Raw genomic sequence first — 27,488 nt, 5'->3', positions numbered from 1 at the left:
ACAGAAGTTGACATATGTAATTGGGCATCATGCATTCAGAAAAAGGGATAAAGACCAATTCCAATAATACTCACAAAATTCATTCAAAAGATTCCTTGTATATATTGGCTAAGAAATTTAAGAAGCTTGGAGAAGAATCAAAATTGAAGAAGCATCACCATGATGCTGATAAAATAAATCCCAACACTGCTAACTCATCAGCTCAAAACGTCGAAAAGAATGATACATCAATAGATGATGGGATGCATTTACTATATCAAAATATAGAGAAAGAAGGTGTTTTTAAGACCTCTCAGAGAATCTTAGATGATATATTAACTGATATTGCATTTATGTCATTAGATTCGGAGAAGTCTGATGACATTGATTTTAAAGATGGTGTATTAAATTTACCCACAATTAAATATTCATTATGGAGGAAATACATCAAACCATTCAAAATTATTTTATTCAACACCAATAATCCAGTAGTTGATGTCAAACTTCAGCATAAGTCTGTCACATCCCCAAAGAACAATACAATCACAGAGTTATACGGATTGTTGGTTCCCAAAATTCCAAGACGAAGTGAATTAAATACATTTGATGAATATATTAGATCAAAACCTCTATACAGTATAAGAATAACCGTGAAGACCAGACATAGATTAGAACATAAAAAGAAACATATTGCTTTGACGCCGTATTTCCTGCTGGACGATTTTGATAAATTACATGAAGTTGATAAGAGTGACTTCCCTAAATTTAATAAAGATTCAAAGGACTTACTAGATTTTTCAATATATATATCAAGTGATACAAATAAAATTATTCTAATCGAAATTTTTAAACCTGCGTTTAATCAGACAGAGCTAGATTATTTACTATCGTCGGCATCAGTACTCAATAGATCAAACGAACTTGATAACCTTCACGAAGAATTGCAGCCTGACTATAACGATGCAATAGTTGAAGAGCAGATAGATACAATTGAAATACTTCTACACTGTATAATGCAAAATTTGAAAGGGTCACCAGAAAGAGAGCTAGAGAAACAAAAGACGTCCTTTCTTTTATCAGATGACGTTAAGTTGGGTACTTACGTTGATATAAAATGGTTGGAAGAGAATTTTGATATTAAGGTTAAGGAACAGAAGAGAAAGGATCATGTCTCAATTACTTTGGATGAAGCTTTGAAACTTTCCTTTGACGACCCCAATCCAAAAAATCAAGCAAAGTTTGACAAAATTACTAGGTATGCCATGGAACTTATGTATCTGGGAAAGGTTTTACAAAGTTTTTATAGTAACGAAGAAGAAATAGAAGAATACATGGAAGATACTATCTTTAAACAAGTAAAAGTACATCATACTACTTCTTTTTGGACACAAATACTTAATGAATACCAATCAATATTTTCATCACAGAAAACTAGTACAAGATGTGTTGACGAGCACTTTATAAACTTATGCATTGACAGTAATGTTTCGGAAAAAGATATTATCACAAATTATGAAATTCAATTACGAACAGATCCAGATAATGACAGTAAATATTTTGAATCATTGAAGTATGTTTCCAGAAAATTTCCCGACTATATTGTATTGGAGAAGTACTGTAAAGAAAATGTTATTATTTCTAAAGCTGCTTATTTACATGCATTAGAGATCTTTAAATACTCAGAAGAATATTTCAATGCTATTGAACATGTTTCCGAAATTTGGGATAAATATACTGAATTAGTTCAGAGTAACAACAACAATGACGATCAGTATAGAGTTGACTTGGTGGATAGTTTTTATTCATTGGCAACAGTTAAAAAATCTAGCCCATTAATATATATTACAAAATATGAACCATTTTTCCATCCAGTGACAGCATATTTAAAGTTAAATGTGGATGCAAAATTAGACAGTGAAAACATAGTACTAGCGTATACTATGCAAATACGAGAAGTTCCTGAACACAAAATCCAATTTGATAGAGCACTATTTGCCATTGCCATCCAGAGGCATGATTTAAGTTTACTGTACGTATTAAAACAAAATTGCTCAGCATTCAATGAGTGTATCTCGAATATTATTTTAACAAGCGATGATGCGTTTGAAATAATCGGGATGCCTAAAACTAGCAGTGAATTATCAATAATCAACACATTTACTAAATATTGGAAGGAAACTGATGACAGTAACCCAGTAAACTTTATACTGGCTTCTGCCGCATTAAGAGAAGTTTCTAAACATAGAGCATCAGCTCTTTTAAGGCATTTTTATGAGTTCGGGAAAGTGAACCCAAAGATGATCGATTCTGAATTATGGCCAACTGGTATCAATAATATAGGCAATACATGTTACTTAAATTCCTTATTACAATATTATTTTTCGATCACTCTATTTCGTGAATTTATAGAGAATTATCAATCAATAGAATCTGACTTATTGAATAGTAATGCCGAGATGAGTAAAAGAAGAGTCGGCGGCCGTGAGATTCAGAACAATGAGATTAACCGTTCAGTTCAGTTCATTTATCAAGTTCAAGATTTATTCAAATTAATGGTGCACACAAAATCGAGGAAAGTGACACCCAGTAACCAATTGGCATATTTAGCATTTGCTCCAAATAATGCAGAGATTAAATTCAAACATAAATCGGAGCTGGAATCCTCTGAAGAACATCAACTAACTACTAGTCATTCCATCGCATTAAGTAGTGCAACGTCCATTAGTCATTCGGATATTGATACACAGGATCATGACATTAGTTTAAACAGCACGTCTTATTCCAATAGACTTGTTGCAATGGTGACTAGGGATGATTTGGAAACTACACTTGAAATAGGTAACCAGCAGGATGTCACAGAGTGTATCAATACTGTGTTGTATCAGGTGGAGACTGGATCCATGCCTCTCTATCTCGATGCAGATAACGAACAAATGGATTTAGTGAAAGAGCTATTTTATGGAGAAACCATCCAGGAGATTTGCCCTATTAAGAAATTTATCAAGGGACATGAAAAGCGAGAGTTATATTCTTCCCTTTTGGTCAATATTCTAGATTCTCCAACTGATTTATATGAAGTTTTAGACGAGTACTTCGCTGACGAGTACATGTCAATGGAAGAATACGGGGAAGTTAAGAAAACCTTGTCGATAACGAAACTTCCTACGATTCTTAATATCCAAATACAGAGAGTGTACTATGACAAAGAGAAGCTGGTACCTTATAAATGCGGGACAGCCTTGCCTTTCAAGAACGAGATATTTTTAGACAGGTATATTAAGGGCAACAAGAAAGAAAATGACGTCCTTGAGAAGGCCAGACTGGAATTAAAACTGGCAAAAGTAAAGTACCGGGAGTTAGTCTCTGAGTATAATTCTGTGAACAAGAGCATAAGTGACAGGATCATCACTACTTATGACCGTATTGAAGAGCTTAATGCAGTAATCGAAGAGGAGGTCACTAAGGATGCCAAGATCAGGTACAGCCTTTTTGCAGTATTCATCCACCGAGGCCAGGCTTCATTTGGGCACTACTGGGTCTACATCCGAGATTTTGAGAACGGGATCTGGAGGAAGTATAACGACCACCAAGTAACGGGGGCACACGAAGACGAGATATTCAAGTGTGTCGATGGCGACATCTCGACGCCATACTTTCTTGCATACGTCGATTCATCCAAAAAGAGCATCGTGAAGCCATTGGTACGGGACGTCACAAGGGCCAAGTGATTGGGATCACTGCCGTGGAGAGCATCCAGAGACGAATATATAGCCAGGATGTGCATACATATATATAACATTGTACATAGAATAGATAATCGTGATTGCATCTGAGTATCGGTATGCTTTTGAAAAAATGCCAGGTGTCATGTTTACTGGAAAACCCACTTCAAGGTCTAGTCCGTGAACCCAATTCAACCTCTACTTAGTAAACCAATTCCACTAATACAATGCTCTAAGTAACCATATCTGCACCTCTCTTTCCCTTCACATCCTTCCTTCCTCTCGATGCCACCTACTCTGCATCCTCTACCTACTGTTAAGTCAACTTCATCGAAATTTCGAAATTTCGAAATTTCGAAATTTCGAAATTTTGAAATTTCGAAATTTCGAAATTTTGAAAGAAAGGGTCTCAACGGTAATAGTGAAATAGTTTGCTGTTAATATGTTTCAATTGTTGTTGTCAAAATTGTTTTTATTGTAACTGTTATTATTAGTGATGGAATTGTAAACTATAATTGCTAATTGGCTCTTAGGACATCTTTCTCTTGCTCTGTTTATTTCAGTTGCTTTTTTCTTCGATTTTGGGATTAGTGTTGGTTTGGTTCAAATAGAGCTGGCATTAGGTTAGGAGGTACGAAAGTGCAAACAAAAAAGATACAATACAAGCGAAACATAACGTGATAGATACGTAGAGATAGAATATGTCTGGTGTTCAACGTCGTAGAATCAATAGGATATCCAATGAGGATGAGTCCGACCATAGCGACAACGATCAGAGCAGGTCGAACGTATCGAAGGTGGCTTTTGACCCCGAGGAAGCTAAGATCAAAGACGACGTATCTGTTCCTAAGTTGACTTTGATGGAAGAGGTTGTTCTGTTGGGATTGGGCGACAGCGAGGGTTATCTGTCATTCTGGAATGACAATATCTCGTACGTGTTGCGTGGTTGCATACTTATTGAACTGGCTTTGAGAGGCAAGATCCGTATTATCGATGATTCTGCCAGAAAGTCGTTTGACTTATCTGAGAGATTGATTGAAGTCATCGATGCCAGCAAGACTGGGGAAGTACTACTGGATGAAACTTTACAACTAATGAAGAACGATGAACCACAATCTATTGTATCATGGATCGATTTGTTGAGTGGTGAGACATGGAATTTCTTTAAAGTAAACTATCAATTGAAACAAGTAAGAGAGAGATTATCGAAAGGTTTAGTCGATAAAGGTGTGTTAAGAACTGAAATGAAGAACTTCTTTCTATTTGATATGGCTACACATCCAGTAGCTGACTCAAGTTGTAAAGAATCTCTCAAAAGAAGAATCATGTCCACTTTGGTCGACAGAACTTTGTCATTACAATATAATGAATACTTCCCAGAATCCACAACTTTCAAAGTCATCAGAACAGTTTCTTTAATTATTACCGCGTACTCTGCAAACGTATTGGAGAATGTCTTAAATACTTTGGAATACGAAAAGAGGGATAAAGCTCTCTCAAGAGCTGAGAATTTATTAAACAACTTCGGAAATTATCCATTCAAATTGGTTAATGAGCCAGATAACAGAATCTCAATCAACTTGAACCAATTAGTAGAGGATGAAATAAAAGCAAACCCCAAAACCGCTTTACAATTGGAAGTTTTAGCCGGTGTTTTTGATGTTTTCGCTAAAATGGACGTTATTATTTAGATTATGCTGGATGAAAGTATATCTATTTCACATTATTTGCTAAGAAAGGTCCCCATATATGTATCCAATTCCAATTTATTCAAGGTTCTGAGTAAACTAGATAGGTGACTTCAACTCATGTAATTATTATTAACTACAGATTACGCCATTTTTTAATAAACACAGACTCATTAAATACTTTTTTCTACATTGAATCCTCTACTCATTTCATAATAAATAACTTAAAAATAAATACATCATTCTAATTCAAACTTCAATTCATAAATAATCACAGCTAACTCAATTATATATAGGTTTTAAAGTTCAATTGAGTTATCCTATAATGTACAATATATATTTGCACTCAATGTCTTCGAAGTTTCAAAAGCTGAACAAATAACTAGCGAGCGTGCCAGCTTTTGATCTCTGAGGAGCTTTATGATAGCTGATGGTAATTAAAGAACCATAAGAGTACTACCTATTTACATCCACATGTGCATATTTAACCTTAGGTCTGTATGTATAGGGCAATATATAGTCGAATATACGGTGCTAGCCCAAGCGAATTGCAAGCACAGCTAAAAGACGATTTTGCTCAATGGAAAATGCTAATGAAGGGAAGAACAATACTTCTCTGCCTGAAGATAATGCCTGCATATTAGTTGAGGGGTTAGAGAAGCTTTCAATTGATGGGACTACTAATGTTTCAAGAAAGAATAAGGCTAAAAAAGGTAAGGACAAGAAAAAGTCTAGAGGTAAGTACTCTGATGATATCATAGCCAGAATACCTTTCAAACATTTTAGTTATTCAAATGCCCATATAGGGAAATCTCAACCAAATATCTTTCAGGAAGCCAAAGGTGTTGCTCTTTATTATGACAAGAGAATAACAAAGATAACAAATAACGAAGCTGAATTAATCAATGAATCGAATCCACCTTTCTTAACAAAAGATATATCAAATCTTTCAGAAATATCTCTATTGGATTCCAAGAAATTTAAGTTGCCATACATGGGATATAACCTCTACGATGAAATTGAAAAGTTTGGGCCCATGGATAGTACTCTATTAGATTCAACAGTACCATGTTTTGAATATTTGAGGACTCTTAAAATTTCTGAAGAAGATAAATTATATAACACACCTTATACTTTTATGACACCAAGACACCACCTGACAGAACTTATGATGACTGTTTATGAGAGTAGAGAATCGGAATTGACAGGGAAAAGCTGGCTTTTTACACGTATTAAAGATGATCTAATTGTAATATCAGAAGATCTAGCAAAAGAAAATAATCCTTCCCCCCAAAATCATAAATTACAGAATTCATTTAGCAAGAAAGTAATAAACTCAGGCTTCACATTTGAAGAATTGGTTATCGAAAACTTCCAGGAATGCCATAAGCCATATTTTTATATATCAGAAAATAGACTGACACCAAAGTCAACATTCATAATTAGATCTGAAATGGATTCGTATAATAATAAAACTGAAACATTCACTGAACTTAAATGCTTTAATAAACTTCATCTAGGAGTAGCCCAGCACAGAAAAAAACTACTAAAGACATGGTTTCAAACTGGCCTAAGCCCCAACTGTGATATTGTCATTGGGATAAGAGATACTTCATCTGGAATACTCGAAGACTTGTTATGGTATTCAAGAGAAAACATGTATCAAAAGTTGCAAGATCCAAGTCTTCCTAAGTTCAAGAATAGTTTTGATTTCAAACCTCACATAGGTATACAATGGTTGAATCATTGTATACACGCAATTGAATCTGCGTTTACAAAAGACACCTCAGACACAGCTTCTAACCCAATGACATACAAAGTCATCATTGATAAGCATAAATCAATTATTATTAAAAAGTTGAGCATCGTCCCAAAAAATGTAGAAATTCCAACAGACTTCTTGTAACATATATTCATGCATCGTCATCTTACACCAACACACTCATAGATATACACATTTATAAACTGGCCAAGTTGATAAAGAATATCCTTTATTCAATATTATCTTTTGTATAAATCAGTCTTCTCTGTTCATTATTTACTGACACTTGAAATGACCTTAGTGCGTTTGTCACTTTCGGACTATAAGAAGGCATTAATTATTGCAATATTTTAAATTCGACATTGTAAGTCTCTATCAAAGATATTATATTATTTGAATAAAATGTTTAATAATTAATTGGCAAGCTGATATATATATATAGATATACATCTCTATTGGTGAAAGTTATTTAGAAGAGTGTTTTAATTTAATAGAATACATTATGAAATGATAATTCTACGATATAAGAATGTCTTGGCTGATGGGCCAGTTAATGTCGTGTCTTGTTGTTTACTGTGCGATGTTGAGTATGCAATTGGGAGATCAAGTAAGAATAAATTTGCAATTAAGAATGATAAGAGTATCTCGAGGCAGCATGTAAGTTTATTATGGAAATACTCGAGTGATGATAAAAACGTGATAATACAGATCAAGAACTTCGGGAAAGTTACTATGATAAAGGATAAGTATTTATCTCAAGATGAAACTTTACAATTCACACTTATCGATAAGAAACTTGAAGTGAATATTGGTACAAGCCCTATAACATTGGAAATCTTTAACCAAGAAGTTGTATGCAATTCGATTGAGGATATTCAAAATAGTGATTCAAAATTAATCTTAAATAATCTAAACATACTGCAAGATGATCCATTAACCTTAAAAAGAGAAGGACCAACAATAATTATTAAAGAGAATAGTTATACTGACATATTGCTTGAATTGTTTAGCAATGTATTTGGAATTCCAATAGTTACCATTGAAGAATTAAGAGGTATAGCCAACGCTAATGATTTTTATTCATATTGGGATAAAATATATTCTAGAAAGAAGAACAAGGGTAAAGCATGCATGTTAGATTTATCCACTTGTTATTATATTTCTGAGGTAGATAAATACGTTGATTATGTCAAAGTTGCTATACGTTCATTAAATGCAGAAATAAAGATATTAAAAGATAAAGATGATTTGGTGAAAGATATACGTAAAAATATAAGCAAGGGAAATATCTCTAAATTTTTTGTATTAAGCAATGACATAACTCAGGGAGAAGAGGCACCATTTAATATTTCTGTGACATCGATAGCAAAGCTTTTAGAGGCGGTTAAAACCAATAACATGAAGGATATTGTTATGCATGACTATAGTTCTTTTAAAATTGAGATACCTAGAGAAGTTAAAAGTCCCAAAGATGACAATATAATTGAAAAACAGGAACCTCCTGCACCTAAAAGAAGAAGAATGAATAGATCCAAGGTCAAACCTTTAGATACTTTATCATTTTTTGCTGGCGGAATGTCTCATGATACTCATTCTATAAACACTAAACCATCAAATGATGTCCAATCTCATCAAGAAACTGAAAAAGATGTAAATAATTCTAAAATTGAGAGCATACAAGATGTAGAAAGTAACCAAGATCAAACTAAGTATGACAAAAGTACAGAATTACAGAAAAGCAAAGCTGTTTCAAAGAATGCTGATGATAAACTGCAAGATAGCACAGCTGAAAAGCCAATAAACTTTAATCCAACCACTAAAACTCCAAGCTTCTCACCTTCAATTAATGATAAAGCGATAGAAAATTCTAATGCTAATCTTGACCCAACAATGGAAAAGACAAGAGTAAATAAAAAGCCAGCTTCATTAGATACTAAGAATAATCTTCTCGACAATAAGTTAATAGCTGAGCAAATCAATGAAGCATTATCTGCCAAAACGAATGATGCTCCTGTCGTAAGGCGGCGAAGAACATTATTAGACTACGGTAATACAGATAAAAGTTCAAGCACCGATTTAGTGAGAACAATCCAAAATGTAAAGTCAAGAGGGGTTGACAGAGTAAATTCAAAAATAGTTACTGTTGATGAAAATGAATTAAACGAAGAGGAATTGAATAAATTCTTCGATGTAGTCGTAGTTGATGTGAATGATAAACTTATGAAAAAACATCCTAATGCACAAAAGGTTATTGACAATGCGAATATCGATCATAACTCGAATTTTAAAAATAGAAAAGACTATAAACTATTTAAGAAAAGTATACCTAAATGGCAATCAAAATTAAACAAACAACATCATAGCATGACAAGTGATAATGGAGAAAATTTAGTTGTTTCAAAAAACAGAAATAAGATTCCTCTAAGAAAATATAATGAAAATGAAAAAATCCATGAAGCTGATATATTCGAATTCGAATCATCAAAGAAAACAGAAAATCCAGAATCGTTACCAAAAAATAATAATGAAATGGAAGAGAAAGAAAGAGAAATTAATGCACATACTTTAACATTCAGTGAAAATTCCAGTAATAATAAATTATTTTACCAAGAAGAGGATGAGGATGAAGAGCAGTATGGAGTCGATGTTCCTATTTCTAGTAATGCAAATCATCACTCAGTACAGATGAATAACAATGATATCTTACAGGAAAATAATACTTCATTTTCGGATATTAGACAAAATTCAGATTTAACAAAACACAATTTTAATTCCATTCCTGACGATTCCGATGACGATTCCGATGACGAGCCAAAGTTTAAATTCAATCGTTAAATTATTATGTAGCATCTATCTCTTATATTCACTTTTGCATAAATAACATTTTGAAATAAATTTTGAATATTGTCACAGTAAAATTACACATACTTTATATCATATTATAATCCTTATTTAGTGTGTTGACCAGTAATAATACTAAGTTACTGCAACTCAGATACCCGATAAACTTTGTTGTAACCAACCAATAGTTCTTCTTTTTAGATTACCTTTATCATCTTTATATAAACGGCGATTCTCTAATATAGAAATCATTTCCTCAGAAGTTTTTCCATTCTCAATTCCCTTAAGAATAAATTTGTATAATCTCTTTCTTCTAGCGAAAGTCTTCCGATTTTTAGTTTTCCTCCATTTACTTCCAAATTCTTCTTCTAAGTCCTTAATCGCGGGTTCGCCATTAATCCCATGAACATACTCCTCCCATATTGTTCTTACACTATTTGGTGCTTTCAGCAAACTATATCTTTTATTCTCAATATCAAGCTCTTTATTGGCGCTAACTTTGTTAAACCCATTATACCCAGAATTTCCAGTCTTATTCAATTTACCACGGTTCAGCCTTTTCATCGTATTCGGTTTCTTAATTTCACTTGTATTAGATTCACCATTCTCGTCACTATTACCATTGTCGTTCTCATTGTCATTGTCATTGTCATTGTCATTGTCATTTTCGTTGTCATCATCATTATCTTCCTGATAACCATCATCATCTTCATCATATCCTTCATCAACTTCATCGTCAACTTCATGGTCATCTGCTGAGAGTAAACCGTAACTACGTTTTATAGTACCTGTGCTATCTCTTGAAGCAACAAATTCAGGTTTATCCATAATAGATGTTAGTCTGGCCACATCATTTGTAATTACTTCAGACGGTTTGGAAGCGCTTGAATTTGCCTGCTGTGGGTCATCTTGAAATGCTTCTAATTCATTATGGATGTTATTAATAGTATTTGGCTTCAATAAATGTGATAATTCTGCGCTCTCAAGCGTCAGATTCGGAAGACTCGCTGAATTAGTTGGGTTTAAACCCCCCGTTCCCACTAGAGCACCATTCTCAGTTGTTGGCGCAGCGTTTTCAACGTTGGTATTGCCCATTCCATTGATAGAAGGGTTATTACCAGTTGTGTCCATTTTATACAAGTTATTAGGAATATTATTTGGGATATTATTAAGAAGGTTAAATTGTGAATTTCCAAGTAGAAACAAATCATTGATACTATTGCTAACATGAACATTTTTTCTCTTTTTTATACCATTGGGGTTTAATGTGAAGGTAGACGAAATATTATTATGTTTAAAAGGTGCGATATTGCTTTTCAAGTGTGAATTCTTCAATTTCTGATGATCATTATTAGTAGTTTGAGAATTGATATATGAATTAATATTAGAGTAACTCTTCGATTGATGCATATATCTACTATTGTTTATTTCATGTGTATTTGTATGATTGTTTGGTAAATTATTTTTATATTTTAAGTCAGAAGTTGAATTAGATGTTGGGGCATCTAATTCACTTTGTGAAGTATTGATTGGTAAATTTGTCGTCGGCGGTCTTTCAGTGATATTATCAGATCTGTTCTTTATATTTCTCAAATATTTACTACTGACGTTCGTTATAGAATTCAACATATCTGTAACAAATGCATCTTGATGGGGATTGGAGGAGTTATCGTTATTTGTGAGTTTGTTAAATTGAAGTTCGTTGTTGATCTTATCTAACGAATTATTAATACTCTTGTAATTCTTGCTACTTTGGCTTTCAAGATTCATGATAATTGTATTTTGATGGTTTACAGTATTGCATAACGTGTGTAGCATTTCCTCCATTGCGATCATTCTAACACTTAACTCATCCATTCTTTGAAACATTTTAACAGTTGCCGTTGACTGGTTACTACTAGGGATTGAAATCATGTCATTTGCTGATTTAGATCCATTGTTATCATTCGAGTTCTCCTTTGTGCCGCTTTCCTTCATGAAGTCATGGTTGGAAAGGTTATTCTTATCCTGTACTAAACCTTCACTATTTTCAATAGTCGAACCTGGCTTAATCGCATCAATTCTGGGCATACGAAGGAATATCCCAGGTATTTGATCAATATTCTTGTTTGCTATACCATTTGTTGAATGATCTAGTATATCTTGCAATGTCAATGTTTTATTATGCAATGAAAGAGATCCATGTGCATTAGGAGTATTGATACAATTCTCATTAGTCTTCCCTTCAGAAACATTGACTATCTCACCTAGTGAGGTTCTTTTCAACAGATCTGGCGTAGTTATACCGTTAGAGAGGTTATTAGCTTCAATATTATTATCTAGTTGACCGGCTGTAGTCTTATTAATAGACGTTGTTTCGTGATTCACTCCTACAGTAGGGACATTCATCTCACCACTCATTTCACAAAGATGAGCCTAGTTACGTATGTGATACCTATCTTTGACAAATAGCCCTACACTATCATTAACAATTAGGTTAACTATATCTAGATATTGATATCATTTTCGTTTAATATGCAATGAGGTTACATTAAATTGAAGTTGAGTCTTATTTCGCAACTCGCATTTATAGGCACTTCCGATATCAAAAAGTTGAATGGCACATATAAAAGGATAACAATGAAATAAAGGGTTAAGTCTACTACTTTATTTAACGCAGATTATCAGAACATATAACAGCATAGTCTATATTAATAATTCAGTGTGTAAACAAGTAATAGTCGAACGCTTTTTATATTGGAGACTGACTTTAACATCTCTGATAAAGTAAGTAAATAGATGAGTTAAAAACATGACTGAAAAGAGGGCCATTTTAAAAGCTCTACAAGAATCGAGTTCATCGAGTTTTATTAAAAAATTGACTCCTGACGAACTTATTCCTAATATCAAGAAGGCAATCACCCTGTATGAAACAATTAAGAATCCAGAGACTGATCGAGTTATAAAACAGAAAGCGTTGAAGACATTCCATACTTCTAGAAGAGTTTCCAATTCACATTTCTCTTTTAATATACCAGAAAAGAGAGAACATTATAAAGTTACTTTGATCAATGAAAAGCTGATTGAAAATGATTTCCACTTGGAGGTGAATGAAGAGTTGTACAGGATATTTTCTGGCGAAGACGTTTACGTCAATGCTAATCAAAATATATTCCCTTACAGTATGACTTATGCTGGATATCAGTTTGGTAGTTTTGCTGGTCAACTAGGTGATGGCCGAGTTGTAAATCTTTTTGAGTTAAAAGATATTAACCATAAAACTCAAAGTTTTCAACTGAAAGGTAGTGGGACTACTCCTTATTCACGTTTTGGTGACGGTAAGGCAGTAATTCGCTCCAGTATTAGAGAGTTCATTATAAGTGAGTCATTATTTAGTATAGGCATACCTGCTACAAGAGCAGTTCAGTTAACAATTTTACCAGGCACAAAAGCGCAAAGGGATGGATTCAAGTATTATACATCAGCTGTAACCTGCAGAATGTCTCCCAGTTGGATAAGAGTGGGGAATTTCGACTATTTCTCTTGGAAACCTAACATGAAGAATTTATTAAAGTTAACTGACTATTGTATTTCTCATTTATTTGATAATGGTTCTGTTTTCCAGAAGGAAATAAATCTCAATAATTTTAAGAAGGACTTTTTCAAAGAGAAAGTAAGCAATATGTCCTCTTCCAAGGAGTCTTCTACTAATGAACATATTGCAACGCTTGAAGATGAAAGTATTTATGATCAGTTTTTCAGACATGTTGTAAAATTGAATGCAGAAACGGTCGCATATTGGCAAGCATATGGGTTTTTAAATGGTGTTCTGAATACAGATAATACTTCAATTATGGGTTTGTCTATGGACTTCGGTCCATTTGCTGTAATGGATAGGTTTGAACCTGATTATACACCGAATCATGACGATGTAACCGAACGTTATTCATTTGCAAACCAACCAACTGTTATTTGGTGGAATTTAGTACAATTTGCAAAATCAATAGCAGTATTATTGGGTTCAGGTGACAAACACATCAAAAGCATTCAAGAAATGAAAGATATTACCGAATTATCGAAAGATATGGAAGAAGATATAATAAAAAGAGCAAATGTTCTGATACCATTAGTAGAAAATGAGTATACATTCAGATTCACAATTAAATACGCAGAATTGATGAGTTTAAGATTAGGTGTTAATCTTAACTTACCAACTGACCTGTCGACTGCTGTTGACATAGAGAGAGCTGCTCTCATTACTAAGGAATTTTGTTCAGCGATTGTTGAACCTCTTTTGGATATTTTGCAAGTAACTAAGATAGATTATAACAATTTTTTTGTCAAGCTACAAGAATTCAATACTCCTTTGATCTCTGAAAATTTTGAAAATTCCATAAATAAGGTTAATGTTGATTATCTGAAGATATTTTTTAATGATGATTCATTAGCAAGACTTGCAACTTATTTTAACGGAGAGAAGAAATTGGCACAAATGGCAAGAGAAGATTCTGGTGAGATACACAAACTTTTAGAAATATTTGAGAAAATTGAAAATTGGACTCTAAATTATTCTAAATTAATTTTCAGCGACAGACAATTAATTGCTTCGAAGTATAATCCTTTGTTTATACCAAGGTCTTGGGTATTTGATGAAGTTATAGACAGTATAATTGAGGATCAAAAAAACCTTCTAGATAACCCGGAAGCAACTCTAGATTTATCTCTTTTGTACAAGCTCTATAATATGAGTTCAAATCCTTATAATAAGGAACTTTGGGATCATACATTAAGACCAGAAAAAGAGCTTGAGTGGACTAACATGGATATACAAGGAATTAGTGATTCAAAGCGTTATATGAAACAATGTTCATGTTCAAGTTAATAGAAATGTGCCAATTGATCAGGCTGTTTTTCTAGCATGAACTATAAATTCATAATATCTGTAGTTCTCAATGTCCTAGCACGTCAAAACTTGGTTGAAAACCTCAAATTATTCTACATAATACATTCTATGAATATATAAATAATCAATAGTTTATAATTGTTTTACATTGCATAAATTTTGGAAAATGGTAGAGGGTATGTGATTTCTTAACATGTCCATAAACTGACTAGTAAGGGATTAGTTAATAATCAATCACATTATAACATTTAGGTAATATAGTAAAAGTAAGTAAAGGCTTTAAAATTGTAAATATTGCAGTAGCGAATCACTAAAAAATCATTAGAGTAACCATGCAAAACCTGGCACACTCACAGTTCGTTAGCATTGACAACGTATTTGGGATTGACGATGAAGATAACACCGAGTGTAATTTTATTGTACAACAAAAGGATGATGTACTGATTTATAAGGAGAATGATTTTTCTGAATATGATACTGAAATCAGTATTAAGTACAACGTAAAATGTTCCCTAAGACAGTTCATGAGACATTACTATCCAGATAATGGTTATTCCCATGAGTGTGAGTACTGCGAAGAAGAGGGTTTTGTACCAGAAAATACATTAACCCCAGACGACTACATACCATAACATACCGCACAACCCAACAAGGTACACTATCCCATAAAGGCATTCGTTAAAATGGTGGCATAACGAGCACTGTGGTGCCTCACTCACCTGGAAAACCTCAAAACAAACAGACAAAACAATTTTTCGTACAATAATTACTAAGAACTCTATGACATGTCATTAGTGCTTCTTCTAAATATTATTTGTTGTTTATTATATTTAACAAACCAATAGCAAAACCTTTACTATAATTGATGCAAGCCCTATAGTTGTTGTGACGCTTCCTCAAATTGGCGAAACCACGACGCTGTGACACAGTGCCGACACACTGATATTTAGTTTATGCAAACTCAACAATTTGTAGTGTTTATTGCTAACAACATAGTTATATAATGGATATTTGATATGCTAAATAGTAACTAAATTTTAATTAGTATTAATTTCAGTTTTAAGCATAGGCTCTTTTTGCTATTTCGTTAAACTACCTATCAAAAATATTTTATCTCTTCTAAAAATAATATGTTGTTTTAAGTCAAGCAAATTATTGGTTAATATGCTATTATATATAAATAGCTGATGATATCAATTTTAACTCTTATTACCAAAATATCAATTACTGGGTTGTAGGTGAGTCTAATAATTTATGACTATACATGACTAAGAAAATGATCACAGTTGGAATTGAACAAGGAAATACAATATTTTGGTAAATTGAAAACTGTATCACATGAAATTTATATCTCAATACATACTTCTTGGTATTGTTATAATTCAACAAGTAAGGAGTGAGAAACATGTGTTTACCTCTTCATTACTGGCATGCATGGAAAATTCACAGTTATCATCGACTTTATTTAATGTGACATATTTTCCTGACACACGTTCGCTATACTACGATATCGATATTTCAACTCAATTAAGTGGAGAAATCATTGCGGAGCTTGAAGTATTTGCATATGGACATAAAGTTGCTTCAAAACAGATCTCTCTTTGCAATTTTAAGTTGAAACAATTTTGCCCAATTTACCCAGGAAATATTCGAATTAGTTCGGTCCAAGAACTTCCAGAAGAGTATACTGAAGAAATTCCAAGTATTGCATTCGAAGTGCCAGACATCGATGCATATTTAATTGCCAAATTTTATAGAAATGACACTGATTTCAACAACGGTTCAAAGCAAGAACTAGCTTGCATTCAAGCTTTCTTCTCTAATGGAATTACTGTTTCCCATGTTGCTGTCCAATGGTGTTCTGCAATTTTCTGTGGACTGGGAATAATGATATCCATGGTATTTGTTGCATATAGCAAATTAATTTTCTTTGAACGTATATCTAATGTCGCTTTATATTTGTTACTGTATTTTCAGTCGGTGGTTGTTATTTCGATGACACACGTTCATAGAGTTCCTCCGATAGTACAGGCTTGGGTAAAGAACTTCACTTGGTCAGTTGGATTAATCAATGTTAACTTCCTTCAAGATATATTTCGGTGGTATGTGGAATCTACAGGAGGTAACCCACCGTTGCACATATCTTCTACGACGACATCGATTTTAACTCAAAAGAGACTATTGAAGGAGCCTGACTTAATTAAAAGGTCAGCAAATACATTATATGGTAACACCAATACATTAATAGTTAAAGGAATTGAAAGAGTAGCATATAATGTGGGAATAGAGAATACCTCGATAGTTTGCACCGTCTTTACAAATATCTTAATTTTTGGCGTGTTTATAGTCATCATTTCAGCGGTCGTTCTGATAGTATGTTATACTATAAACAAAAGATCTAAACCAACCAACAGAGATATATCTTTTAAATATTGTAAGCAAATTCTGAAAGAAGTAATATCCAAATATTTCATGCTATGTTTCCAGCAATTGATGATATTTGGTTTTTGGGAGTGGACAAAACAAGATTCCCCAGCAGTAGTACTGCTGTCTGTCATATTTGTGTTGTCATCTCTTGCGATAATAGCGTCTCTGAGTATAAGAATAATACTTGCATCTATAAAATCTAAGCAAAAATACTCAAATGCTAAAGTTTTGATGTATGGTGATGAGGATATATTTAACAGATATGGTTATTTTTATACAATGTTTAAGTTCGAGACGTTTTGGTGGAGTTACATAATTATTTTGCAGACGCTACTAAAAGCAATATTTATTGGGTTCTTGCAGGTGTCAGGAAAGGCAGAATCAATATCAATATTTATGATAGACGCCATTTATGTCATTCTTTTATTAATATACAAGCCATACCTGGATGCCTTTACTAATGTTCTGACCATTGTCGTATCCGTAGTGGTACTATTGAACTCATTCATGTTCGTGCTATTTTCTGATTTATTTGGTCAGTCATATTCGGTAAGTGCTGTATTGGGAGTCTTATTCTTTATAGTCAACGGTTTATTTTCGATTGTCCTGTTCATTGCTACTATTGTTTACATTATTCTTTGCTTGTTGGGAGAGAGATACCAAAGGAAGAGAAAACATTTAGAATCACTGGATGTGGTAGAAGATAAGAATAAAAAAAGAATTGACAATGAAGTTATTGTGCAGACTAATGAATACACCCGAAGTACCAGTGATGATTTCGAGGAGCCTCCACACATTGCTAACCAACCCAACGCTAACTGCTCCTCTATTTCAATCAATGGTCTTGATAGCGATAATTGGGTTGAAAGCTTAGTTAGCTTGCAATTTGGTAACAGAGAAAATTTAAGTGTAGACGTGCCTGATGTGTCATTGTATGGCAATGATGACAATTTCAACTTGAATAATGAAATTTCTAGCCATTATATATAATACTGCTTAAGATAGCATATAATGTCGATGAAAGTTTTTTTGTGAGATCAGGAAAGTATATTTCTATATATCTGTAACATTATTTTATTAAAATGTATCTAAAGTGTATTAAATTCAATTTATGTATCATATATATATATATTATTTATAATCGTAGTATTCAACTGAGACGTTCATTTTTCCCATACTGACTTGATTAAATCGTGACGTTTCTGATAGTACGATGGCAGCAGCATAAAGTTATTTTAATAATGAATCGTTAAATGACAACATGAAGGGAGCTTTGTCGTTTACTGTAGTGTCGGATACTTTACTTAATTTTTTATTTAAGAAGTTATTAAATTGTTTCTCAGTTGTCCTTTTCGTTGAGTTCAGTAACCAAAAAGTTAAATCAACGAAAGAATCAATTTTAGAAACTTCCACGACAGTACTATTTACGTATTTTTCTTGTACTTCAATTTCGTTGTACCATCTAGACTTATCTATATTTGGTTTAAGTTTTGCATTATTTACTGTTCCATTTTTTTGTCTGTTCAAAATTTCTGATGTCTTATCTAAATAACCCATTAATCTGAGATACACGTTATCATCTTTTGGTTGCATAACATTATTTTGTAACCGTAAACTATCGTCTCTAAACAATTTATTTTGTTGGTCAGTACTTTGGAATATATCAACTAAAGGATAAGGGAAGTTCGGTGTGTTGATATATGGTACAAATTTTGTAATTTGCATGGACGATTTTCTTTTCTTAGATACTAATCTTGGTTGTACCTCGTACCAGCTCTTGCTAAAATCATCTGCAAACAATGGTAACAGTGGCACAGTGTTATTCATACTGCATAACGAGTCTATATGATTCAAATACGTTCCATTTTTAGCGGAATACACTTTCCATTTTTCATACGACGACAAATCACAGTAGTAGAGTCCACCTATCCAATTACCTGGCATGAACAGAGAATACTTTCTAATACTGTATTTTTTCCTTCTTGCTAGTTTGAAACAATGATAATTATTCAAGAACTCTGCTTGCTCATTTTCTAGCGGAGTAGAAGAATTTTTTGAATCCACAGTCGGGAACACCAATTGTTTCAGTTTGCTGTTATAACTCGACATCATTGATGAGATCAATGATTTTTGGGAAGACTGTTTATTTTCCTTTGGCTTTATATGGAAGCAATATGGCTTGCCCCAATCCATATCCACCGACAATGGCTCATCCTTACTAAACTGCACTTTACCATTATAACAATAGGTAATTCTAAACACGTTTTGCAGAGATAATTCTTTCACTTCGAGATTATAAATTCGTTGGAATTTGAAACCAGTGAAATAATTTGAATTGAAACCAGGATCTATTCCATTGTAGAGAGCATTAACGCTCTGTGCCATTGTTTTCTTCTTCCCTGCCATATCACTTACCTGTTGGAAAAAAGTTTCATATACACCTTCACGCTCATCATAATTCATTGAACATATTTTATCTTGAGATTCAAACAAGTTACTGATTGGCCGACAAGTCACAAAATGCACCGAATACCAACCAACCAAAAGAATGACCAGAACATGCATCATTACAGCAGCTGAAACCAAACCTAATACATAAGAGTACTATACCAGAATATAATCTCTCTCCCCCACACACACACACACACACCCACTTATATATATATATATATATAACTACCCAAGTAATCCTTATATATAGAACCTATTACACATTTCAAAGGCGACACATACCACAATTACTGACACCGACTTGAAGAGCAGGACGGCTTCTGTTGTATCTTACCCGGCTACACATTTTATCACCGCAAACGAAATTCTAAACACGTTATAGCTTTTGTGTACCTCGTTTCTTTTTTTTCTCTTCTTTTCCTCTTTCGGTTTTTGTGTTTCAATGAAAAAACACAAAAATGTTTTTTCGATATTTTTTGAAAAATCAGAAAAGTGATAATGCAAGTTGCTAATAACACAACTATTACAATATTAAACAGTAATAAATGTTCTTTTGTTTTACTGAATTAAAGGATAATAATTTATAGATACGCATTGGTTTATTACTGTTGACGGCTGATTTCAGGATTGGAACTGCTTCAATTGACGTTTTTTGTCCTTGTCTGTAACGTTACTCTGTATATTTCTTAACAATTGGCTCTTCAGTTTGAATTGTAATAGGCTTTTAAAAGACAGAACAAGTAGGTTGGATATTTTTTAGCAATTCCAAAAATCATTCACTGATCTATTGAACATATATTTGTTTTTCTGATCTTAGGTTAATAAGTTAACAATTGGAAATATTGTGTTGTTTTAATCTTTTTTTTTGTTTCAAATTTAATTAGATCTTTTGGTTGCTTGAAAGAAAAGGGGCATACATATCAACGATATAAACCTTATTGCATTGAATAGTTACGCAAACATTATACCTATATAGAAGCAGACAAGAACACAACGTTTGATACAAAATATTAAGTGGATTACTAAACGGAATTTTTTAAAACAAAGAAAATATATATATATAATTAGTAATAACAACAATATAAGGACAATTGAGTTGAATCATAATACAAAAATAAATAAATACTGGGGATATAAAGATCATGAAATTGGATATTAATAAACCCTTCAGTAATAGATCTGATAGAGTTAAAGGTATTGATTTCCATCCTACCGAACCTTGGGTTTTGACTACTTTATACTCAGGTCGTGTAGAAATTTGGAATTATGAAACGAAACAAGAAGTCAGATCTATTCAAGTCACAGAGACTCCTGTCAGAACAGGTAGATTTATTGCAAGAAAAAATTGGATTATTGTCGGTAGTGATGATTTTAAAATTAGAGTTTTCAACTATAATACTGGCGAAAAAGTTGTTGATTTCGAAGCTCATCCAGATTACATCAGATCCATTGCAGTGCATCCAACTAAGCCATACGTTTTATCTGGTAGTGACGATTTAACTGTGAAATTATGGAATTGGGAAAAATCTTGGGAGCTGGAACAGCAATTTGATGGTCATACTCATTTCGTTATGTGTGTTACTTTCAACCCAAAGGATCCAAGCACTTTTGCTTCTGCATGTTTAGATAGAACTGTTAAAGTTTGGTCTTTAGGTCAACAAGATCCAAATTTCACTCTTGTCACAGGTCAAGAAAAGGGTGTCAATTATATAGATTATTATCCATTGCCAGATAAACCATATATGATCACTGCTTCCGATGATCTAACCGTTAAAATATGGGATTACCAAACTAAATCTTGCGTTGCCACGTTAGAAGGTCACATGTCTAATGTTTCATACGCAGTTTTCCACCCAACTTTGCCAATAATCATCTCAGGTTCCGAAGATGGTACAGTAAAGATCTGGAATTCTTCCACTTATAAATTAGAAAAAACTTTAAACATGGGTTTGGAAAGAAGTTGGTGTATTGCTCAACATCCAACCGGTAAGAAGAACTATATTGCATCAGGTTTTGACAACGGTTTCACTGTCATATCGTTAGGTAGTGACGTACCAATTCTTTCGTTAGACCCTGTCGGTAAATTAGTATGGTCTGGCGGTAAGAATGCCACTGCCAACGATATATTCACCGCTGTTATTAGAGGTTCAGAAGAAACCGAAGAAGGTGAGCCGCTTGCTTTACAAACAAAAGAGTTAGGTTCAGTAGATATTTTTCCACAAATTTTAACACACTCTCCAAATGGTAGATTCGTCACCGTTGTCGGCGATGGTGAATATGTGATTTATACTGCTTTAGCTTGGAGAAATAAATCTTTTGGTAAAGCTCATGATTTTGTTTGGGGTCCTGATTCGAATAGTTATGCTCTATTGGATGAAAACAGACAAGTTAAATATTATAAGAATTTTAAAGAAGTCATGTCATGGTCCATCCCATTAAACTATAATATAGAAAACTTATACACAGGTTCTTTATTAGGTGTAAAATCAGATGGCTTTGTTTACTTTTTCGACTGGGAATCTGGTGCTTTAATAAGAAGAATTGATATTGATGCCGATGAAGTTGTTTGGTCAGACAATGGCGAATTAGTTATGTTAATGTCATCTAATTCTGAATCCAGAGACGATGGTCCAAAAGCTTACTCATTATTATACAACAGATCTGTCTTTGAAGAAGCAGTTGCTAATGGTGTAACTGGTGATGAAGATGGTGTCGAAGATACCTTTGATGTTTTACATGAATACAATGAACAAATTACTTCTGGTAAGTGGGTTGGTGATGTCTTCATTTATACCAATGCTAATAGTAGATTGAATTACTTCGTTGGTGATAAATCTTACAATTTGGCACATTTCTCAAAAGAAATGTACTTATTGGGTTACTTAGCTCGTGATAATAAGGTGTACTTAGCTGATAGAGAAGTACATGTCTATTCCCATGTCATTTCCTTAGATGTCTTAGAATTCCAAACTTTAACTTTAAGAGGTGAATTGGATCTTGCTATAGAAACTGTATTGCCAAACATTTCTGAAAAGGACACTTTATCCAAAATTTCAAGATTTTTAGAAGGTCAAAAATATTACCAGGAAGCATTAGACATTTCGCCAGATACCAATCAAAAATTTGAATTAGCTTTGCAAGTTGGTAACATAACTTTAGCTCACGAACTTTTAGGGGACTCCGATAATGAATTAAAGTGGAGATCGTTAGGTGACATTTCATTACAAAGATTTAACTTCAAGCTAGCCATTGATGCATACTCCAAGGCTCAAGATCTTGAATCTCTATTTTTATTACATTCTTCGTTTAGTAATAAAGAGGAATTAGTTAAGTTAGGTCAAACATCTGAAGCTTCTGGTAAATACAATTTAGCATTCAATTCGTATTGGGCTGCTGGTGATATCACTGCTATTAAAGATTTATTAGTAAAATGTGAAAGATTATCAGAAGCTGCCATTTTCAGTGCCACATATGGAGTTGATTCCAACGAATTATCTAATATCGTTGAGGAATGGAAGAAATCTTTGGTATTATCTGGTAAAAATGATATTGCCAAGAGAATTCTACCATACAACGATACCAGTAGTAATGGTAAGAGTCTAATTGATTTAGATCCCACTCTTGTCGAATCAGAAGCAGCTACACCAGAAGAGCCACTAGAAGTTGAGGAAAAAGCAGCAGCTGAGGAAGAAGTCGCTCTGGAAGAACAAGAAGTTGAAGAAGCTGAACTTGTTGAAGCTTAAGAAACTAAAATTTAAATCCATATAATTAAGATTGGTACCAATTTTTTAATGAACGATGATACTACATTTTTATTAAGGATGACTATTCAGTAAATATTTTTTAATCACTTCCATATAAAAATTTTGTCTTTAAAGAACCTTATATAATATAATACAAAAAAATGTAAAATAATTATCTACAAGTGTTGTTTTTCCATAAAAATCATTTAAATATGTTATATACATATGTCTATGCCCCCTTATTCAGTGAAAACCTTTAATTTATCTACGTTAGCTTTCTTCTGTAACCCTACGAAATATGTCTCCTTTGATTCTTGTCTCGAAGCCAGTGGTTTAAAACTGGCTACTTTGTTGAACACATGTCGTAGTCTTCTCTTAAAATCAGCGTCTGATTTACCAGTGTATATTTTACAAACAAAAGCACCCCCTGGCTTCAGTAGATCTATTGCCGTGACCAGAGCAGCATCGCAAAGATCGATCGATTGCTCATGATCTTTTATCTTAATTCCTGTTGTATTAGCGAGCCTGTAATATGGCATGTTAGTAAGATTATTCCAATAACCCGTATTAGGACTGCTTATATCATACATATCACTAACGATCACGTCAACTGGATATCGTGATCTTACTGTATTCTCAAAATTTTCGGGAGAAGTAGCATCCTGACTATTGTTGTTCGTTATATTATTGTCATCGTCATGCAGAAAACCTTTCACTTTATCTAGTGTATCCACTCTATTCAAGTTGAAGTTATCTCTAAAAAACCATCTGATGTACTCTTGGGTTTTTTTGGAGAGAATATTTGCTTGAATTGAATTGACACCTTTTGGAGGCTTGCAGGCTAATATATCTACCCCTAAAATCACACTGTTCTCGTTCGATCGCATTCTGGCCACCTGTGACCAAGCACCTGGAGCAAAACCCAAATCCAAAATACTCTGATGTTGATTTCTTTTAAATAGCTGAAACTTATCATCAATCTCAATTAATTTGAACGCAGCTCTCGACTTGAAATCTTGTAATTTAGCTTCTTTGGTGTAGTGATCATTGCTCTGCCTGTCCAACCACTTATTCTGCGACGAGGACCTGGACTTCCCACTCTGCAGTCGCACACAACGTCTCAACAAGACACCTCTAAAGATAGCTCTTGACACGAGCAACGGATAGCCAAGAGGAAACATTAATTAATATGAACCAGCGATTGAAACAGAACGTGCCACAACAACTCCATGCTCACGTGTGCGTTGCACAAGAATAACAAGAGACCGACACAACACATATAGACATCACATATGTGTTCTATATAAGGAAGGGTGCCATGTCCTGGAGCATTACATCCAGGCTCCTTTGGTAACGAGATGAGATGAGATGAGATGAGATGTTGCAACTTTCAATATTTCGCACTTCAAGTGACTGCTACACCCAGACACCCACCAAACACCACAAACCCAAACACCACAACCATTATTTTTTCATTTTTATTTTTCCAGTTCTCCCAGAAACACACAAAACACACAAAACACGCAAAAAACGCGGAACACGCACACGGACCCAGGACGCAGACACCGCAAACGCTGCCTTATTGCTGCAAATTCGAAAAGTTTCACTTTCTTTCACCTGAGTTATCCAATAAGTGAGCCATTGACCATGAATATATTGTTTCGAGGGCATCGACTTCTAAGATGTTGACATGGAGGACGGCCAAGGTATACTAGAGGCAATGCAATGCAATGAACTGGTCTTGAGCAATTGGCTAAAGTTTTTTTCCCATTAACTTGTTTTGGAGTATATATATAAGAGTCAAGAGTTGCATCTCCAGTGTTGAGGAAAAAATTTTGTCATTATATACTGTGGTGCTGTTGCGTATTTATCCTTTGGGTTCTTTCTCGTTCTTGTTCTTGTGTTTTATTTGTTAGTCTCACTTAAAGAGACCATCTGTTGAATTTATCTATCGCAAGCCTTACGGAATACCAATTACATTTGGAAGATTAAATATATTTTATTATCATATAAATATCAACAAATCGTAGATTACCAGTCATGTCTAAGATCACCACCTCGCACGTTAGAGAGAACGTCAAGGAATTGTTGAAGTATTCCAACGAAACTAAGAAGAGAAACTTCTTGGAAACCGTCGAACTACAAGTCGGTTTGAAGAACTATGACCCTCAAAGAGACAAGCGTTTCTCTGGTTCTTTGAAATTACCAGTCTGCCCAAGACCAAACATGTCCATCTGTATCTTTGGTGATGCTTTCGATGTCGACAGAGCTAAGTCCTGTGGTGTCGACGCCATGTCCGTCGACGACTTGAAGAAGTTGAACAAGAACAAGAAGTTGATCAAGAAGTTGTCCAAGAAGTACAATGCTTTCATTGCTTCCGAAGTTCTAATCAAGCAAGTTCCAAGACTATTGGGTCCTCAATTGTCCAAGGCCGGTAAGTTCCCAACCCCAGTCTCTCACAACGATGACCTATACGGCAAGGTCACCGATGTCAGATCCACCATCAAGTTCCAATTGAAGAAGGTCCTATGTCTAGCCGTTGCTGTCGGTAACGTCGAAATGGACGAAGACACCCTAGTCAACCAAATCTTAATGTCTGTTAACTTCTTAGTCTCCCTATTGAAGAAGAACTGGCAAAATGTTGGTTCCATCGTTGTTAAGTCAACCATGGGTCCAGCTTACAGATTATACTAATCCGTTTTGAAGAAGATATATTGAATATTTTTGAATTCTATTTAAATAATAATGTTTTAGGCTAGTATTAACTTATATAGTTTGCAATATTATAGATGTACTTCATGCAATACCGCACTGGCTTGTGTGCTGCCTCCTGTCCCGGGGTATAGCATGCAGGACACTGCACTCCTGTCGCCGAACTGAGTGCCACTCTTATGCATCTTGACCAGGAACCATCTCTTAGCCAGAGACAATGGTGAGGTCCTGCGTACACGTGACCATTGTCTCTAAAACGCTATTTCGGTTTTTCTGAAAAAAAATATTTTTGAAATTTTTTCGTTGTTGGTAACAAAGATAGTATTAATTTGGGAAATAGCAAACGTTAACTATGCACATAAACAATATTTAATGTTACAACAAGACAGCAATTCAGATTTATCCTTTACATTCAGCTATTGTTGAAGGCATTTGCATTAGTATTAAAATAGGGTTCCTTCTCTGGTACCTTCTTTTTGGTTCGGTCATTGTATTTGCAAGACAATTCTTTCTGTTCGTACATAGGATACTCATCATCATTAATACACACAGACACACACACACAAACACACACAATACAACAATGGCTTGGGATCTATTTGGCTGGTTTAGAGATGTTTTGGCATCATTAGGTTTATGGAACAAACACGGTAAGCTATTGTTTTTAGGTTTAGATAATGCCGGTAAGACTACTTTGTTGCATATGTTGAAGAACGATAGGTTAGCCACCCTTCAACCAACATGGCATCCAACTTCCGAGGAGTTAGCTATTGGCAATATTAAGTTCACTACCTTCGACTTAGGTGGTCATATCCAAGCTAGAAGATTATGGAAGGACTATTTCCCAGAAGTCAATGGTATTGTCTTCTTAGTCGACGCTGCAGACCCAGAGAGATTCAACGAAGCTCGTGTCGAATTAGATCAACTGTTTAATATTGCCGAATTGAAGGATGTTCCATTCGTTATCTTGGGTAACAAGATCGATTCCGCCAATGCTGTGTCTGAGGCTGAATTGAGATCTGCCTTGGGTTTGATGTCCACCACCGGCCCAGGTAAGGTGGAAGGTCAAAGACCAGTCGAAGTGTTCATGTGTTCCGTCGTCATGAGAGATGGTTACGCTGAAGCTTTCCAATGGTTATCTCAATACATTTAGATTTAATCCCGGTTGATTTTATTGAAAATGCCACCTTTATGGAGTCGTTACAAATATAGAGAGATTCTGATGAATTAATAGAAAAAAAATAGAAAGATATATATATGTATATACACTGAGTTGAAGTT

At 34.0% G+C, this 27,488-nt stretch overlaps 12 protein-coding genes across 12 annotated transcripts; 9 read left to right on the top strand and 3 right to left on the bottom strand.

The window, feature by feature from the left end:
* Positions 1-29: 29 nt before the first annotated feature.
* TPHA0J02620 (ubiquitin carboxyl-terminal hydrolase) lies at positions 30-3,707 on the top strand (the record flags this gene model as incomplete). The annotated part of the gene is made up of 1 exon (XM_003687468.1): positions 30-3,707. The coding sequence occupies one exon, from the start codon at positions 30-32 to the stop codon at positions 3,705-3,707; it is 3,678 nt and encodes a 1,225-aa protein (XP_003687516.1).
* A 695-nt stretch (positions 3,708-4,402) lies between these two features.
* Positions 4,403-5,392, top strand: VPS74 (Vps74p; the record flags this gene model as incomplete). Its single annotated transcript, XM_003687467.1, has 1 exon — positions 4,403-5,392. One exon carries the CDS (start codon positions 4,403-4,405, stop codon positions 5,390-5,392), a length of 990 nt encoding a protein of 329 aa, XP_003687515.1.
* A 577-nt stretch (positions 5,393-5,969) lies between these two features.
* DXO1 (Dxo1p) lies at positions 5,970-7,295 on the top strand (the record flags this gene model as incomplete). Its single annotated transcript, XM_003687466.1, has 1 exon — positions 5,970-7,295. The coding sequence occupies one exon, from the start codon at positions 5,970-5,972 to the stop codon at positions 7,293-7,295; it is 1,326 nt and encodes a 441-aa protein (XP_003687514.1).
* Positions 7,296-7,658: 363 nt separating this feature from the next.
* On the top strand, positions 7,659-9,986 carry XRS2 (Xrs2p; the record flags this gene model as incomplete). The annotated part of the gene is made up of 1 exon (XM_003687465.1): positions 7,659-9,986. One exon carries the CDS (start codon positions 7,659-7,661, stop codon positions 9,984-9,986), a length of 2,328 nt encoding a protein of 775 aa, XP_003687513.1.
* A 156-nt stretch (positions 9,987-10,142) lies between these two features.
* On the bottom strand, positions 10,143-12,392 carry TPHA0J02580 (transcription activator GCR1-like domain-containing protein; the record flags this gene model as incomplete). The annotated part of the gene is made up of 1 exon (XM_003687464.1): positions 10,143-12,392. The coding sequence occupies one exon, from the start codon at positions 12,390-12,392 to the stop codon at positions 10,143-10,145; it is 2,250 nt and encodes a 749-aa protein (XP_003687512.1).
* Positions 12,393-12,783: 391 nt separating this feature from the next.
* FMP40 (Fmp40p) lies at positions 12,784-14,853 on the top strand (the record flags this gene model as incomplete). Its single annotated transcript, XM_003687463.1, has 1 exon — positions 12,784-14,853. One exon carries the CDS (start codon positions 12,784-12,786, stop codon positions 14,851-14,853), a length of 2,070 nt encoding a protein of 689 aa, XP_003687511.1.
* A 1,359-nt stretch (positions 14,854-16,212) lies between these two features.
* Positions 16,213-18,291, top strand: TPHA0J02560 (transient receptor potential ion channel family protein; the record flags this gene model as incomplete). Its single annotated transcript, XM_003687462.1, has 1 exon — positions 16,213-18,291. One exon carries the CDS (start codon positions 16,213-16,215, stop codon positions 18,289-18,291), a length of 2,079 nt encoding a protein of 692 aa, XP_003687510.1.
* Positions 18,292-18,531: 240 nt separating this feature from the next.
* TPHA0J02550 (uncharacterized protein) lies at positions 18,532-19,869 on the bottom strand (the record flags this gene model as incomplete). The annotated part of the gene is made up of 1 exon (XM_003687461.1): positions 18,532-19,869. The coding sequence occupies one exon, from the start codon at positions 19,867-19,869 to the stop codon at positions 18,532-18,534; it is 1,338 nt and encodes a 445-aa protein (XP_003687509.1).
* A 1,025-nt stretch (positions 19,870-20,894) lies between these two features.
* On the top strand, positions 20,895-23,495 carry SEC27 (coatomer subunit beta'; the record flags this gene model as incomplete). Its single annotated transcript, XM_003687460.1, has 1 exon — positions 20,895-23,495. The coding sequence occupies one exon, from the start codon at positions 20,895-20,897 to the stop codon at positions 23,493-23,495; it is 2,601 nt and encodes an 866-aa protein (XP_003687508.1).
* A 239-nt stretch (positions 23,496-23,734) lies between these two features.
* On the bottom strand, positions 23,735-24,676 carry MRM2 (21S rRNA (uridine2791-2'-O) methyltransferase; the record flags this gene model as incomplete). Its single annotated transcript, XM_003687459.1, has 1 exon — positions 23,735-24,676. One exon carries the CDS (start codon positions 24,674-24,676, stop codon positions 23,735-23,737), a length of 942 nt encoding a protein of 313 aa, XP_003687507.1.
* Positions 24,677-25,535: 859 nt separating this feature from the next.
* TPHA0J02520 (60S ribosomal protein uL1) lies at positions 25,536-26,189 on the top strand (the record flags this gene model as incomplete). Its single annotated transcript, XM_003687458.1, has 1 exon — positions 25,536-26,189. One exon carries the CDS (start codon positions 25,536-25,538, stop codon positions 26,187-26,189), a length of 654 nt encoding a protein of 217 aa, XP_003687506.1.
* A 601-nt stretch (positions 26,190-26,790) lies between these two features.
* On the top strand, positions 26,791-27,360 carry SAR1 (Arf family GTPase SAR1; the record flags this gene model as incomplete). The annotated part of the gene is made up of 1 exon (XM_003687457.1): positions 26,791-27,360. One exon carries the CDS (start codon positions 26,791-26,793, stop codon positions 27,358-27,360), a length of 570 nt encoding a protein of 189 aa, XP_003687505.1.
* Between the last annotated feature and the right edge of the window lie 128 nt (positions 27,361-27,488).

The sequence above is a fragment of the Tetrapisispora phaffii genome, chromosome 10 (assembly GCF_000236905.1).
Source record: "Tetrapisispora phaffii CBS 4417 chromosome 10, complete genome".
NCBI classification, from domain to species: Eukaryota; Fungi; Ascomycota; class Saccharomycetes; order Saccharomycetales; family Saccharomycetaceae; genus Tetrapisispora; species Tetrapisispora phaffii.
The sequence above is the reverse complement of the archived record's forward strand: the minus strand, read 5'-3'. Positions and strand labels throughout refer to the sequence as shown.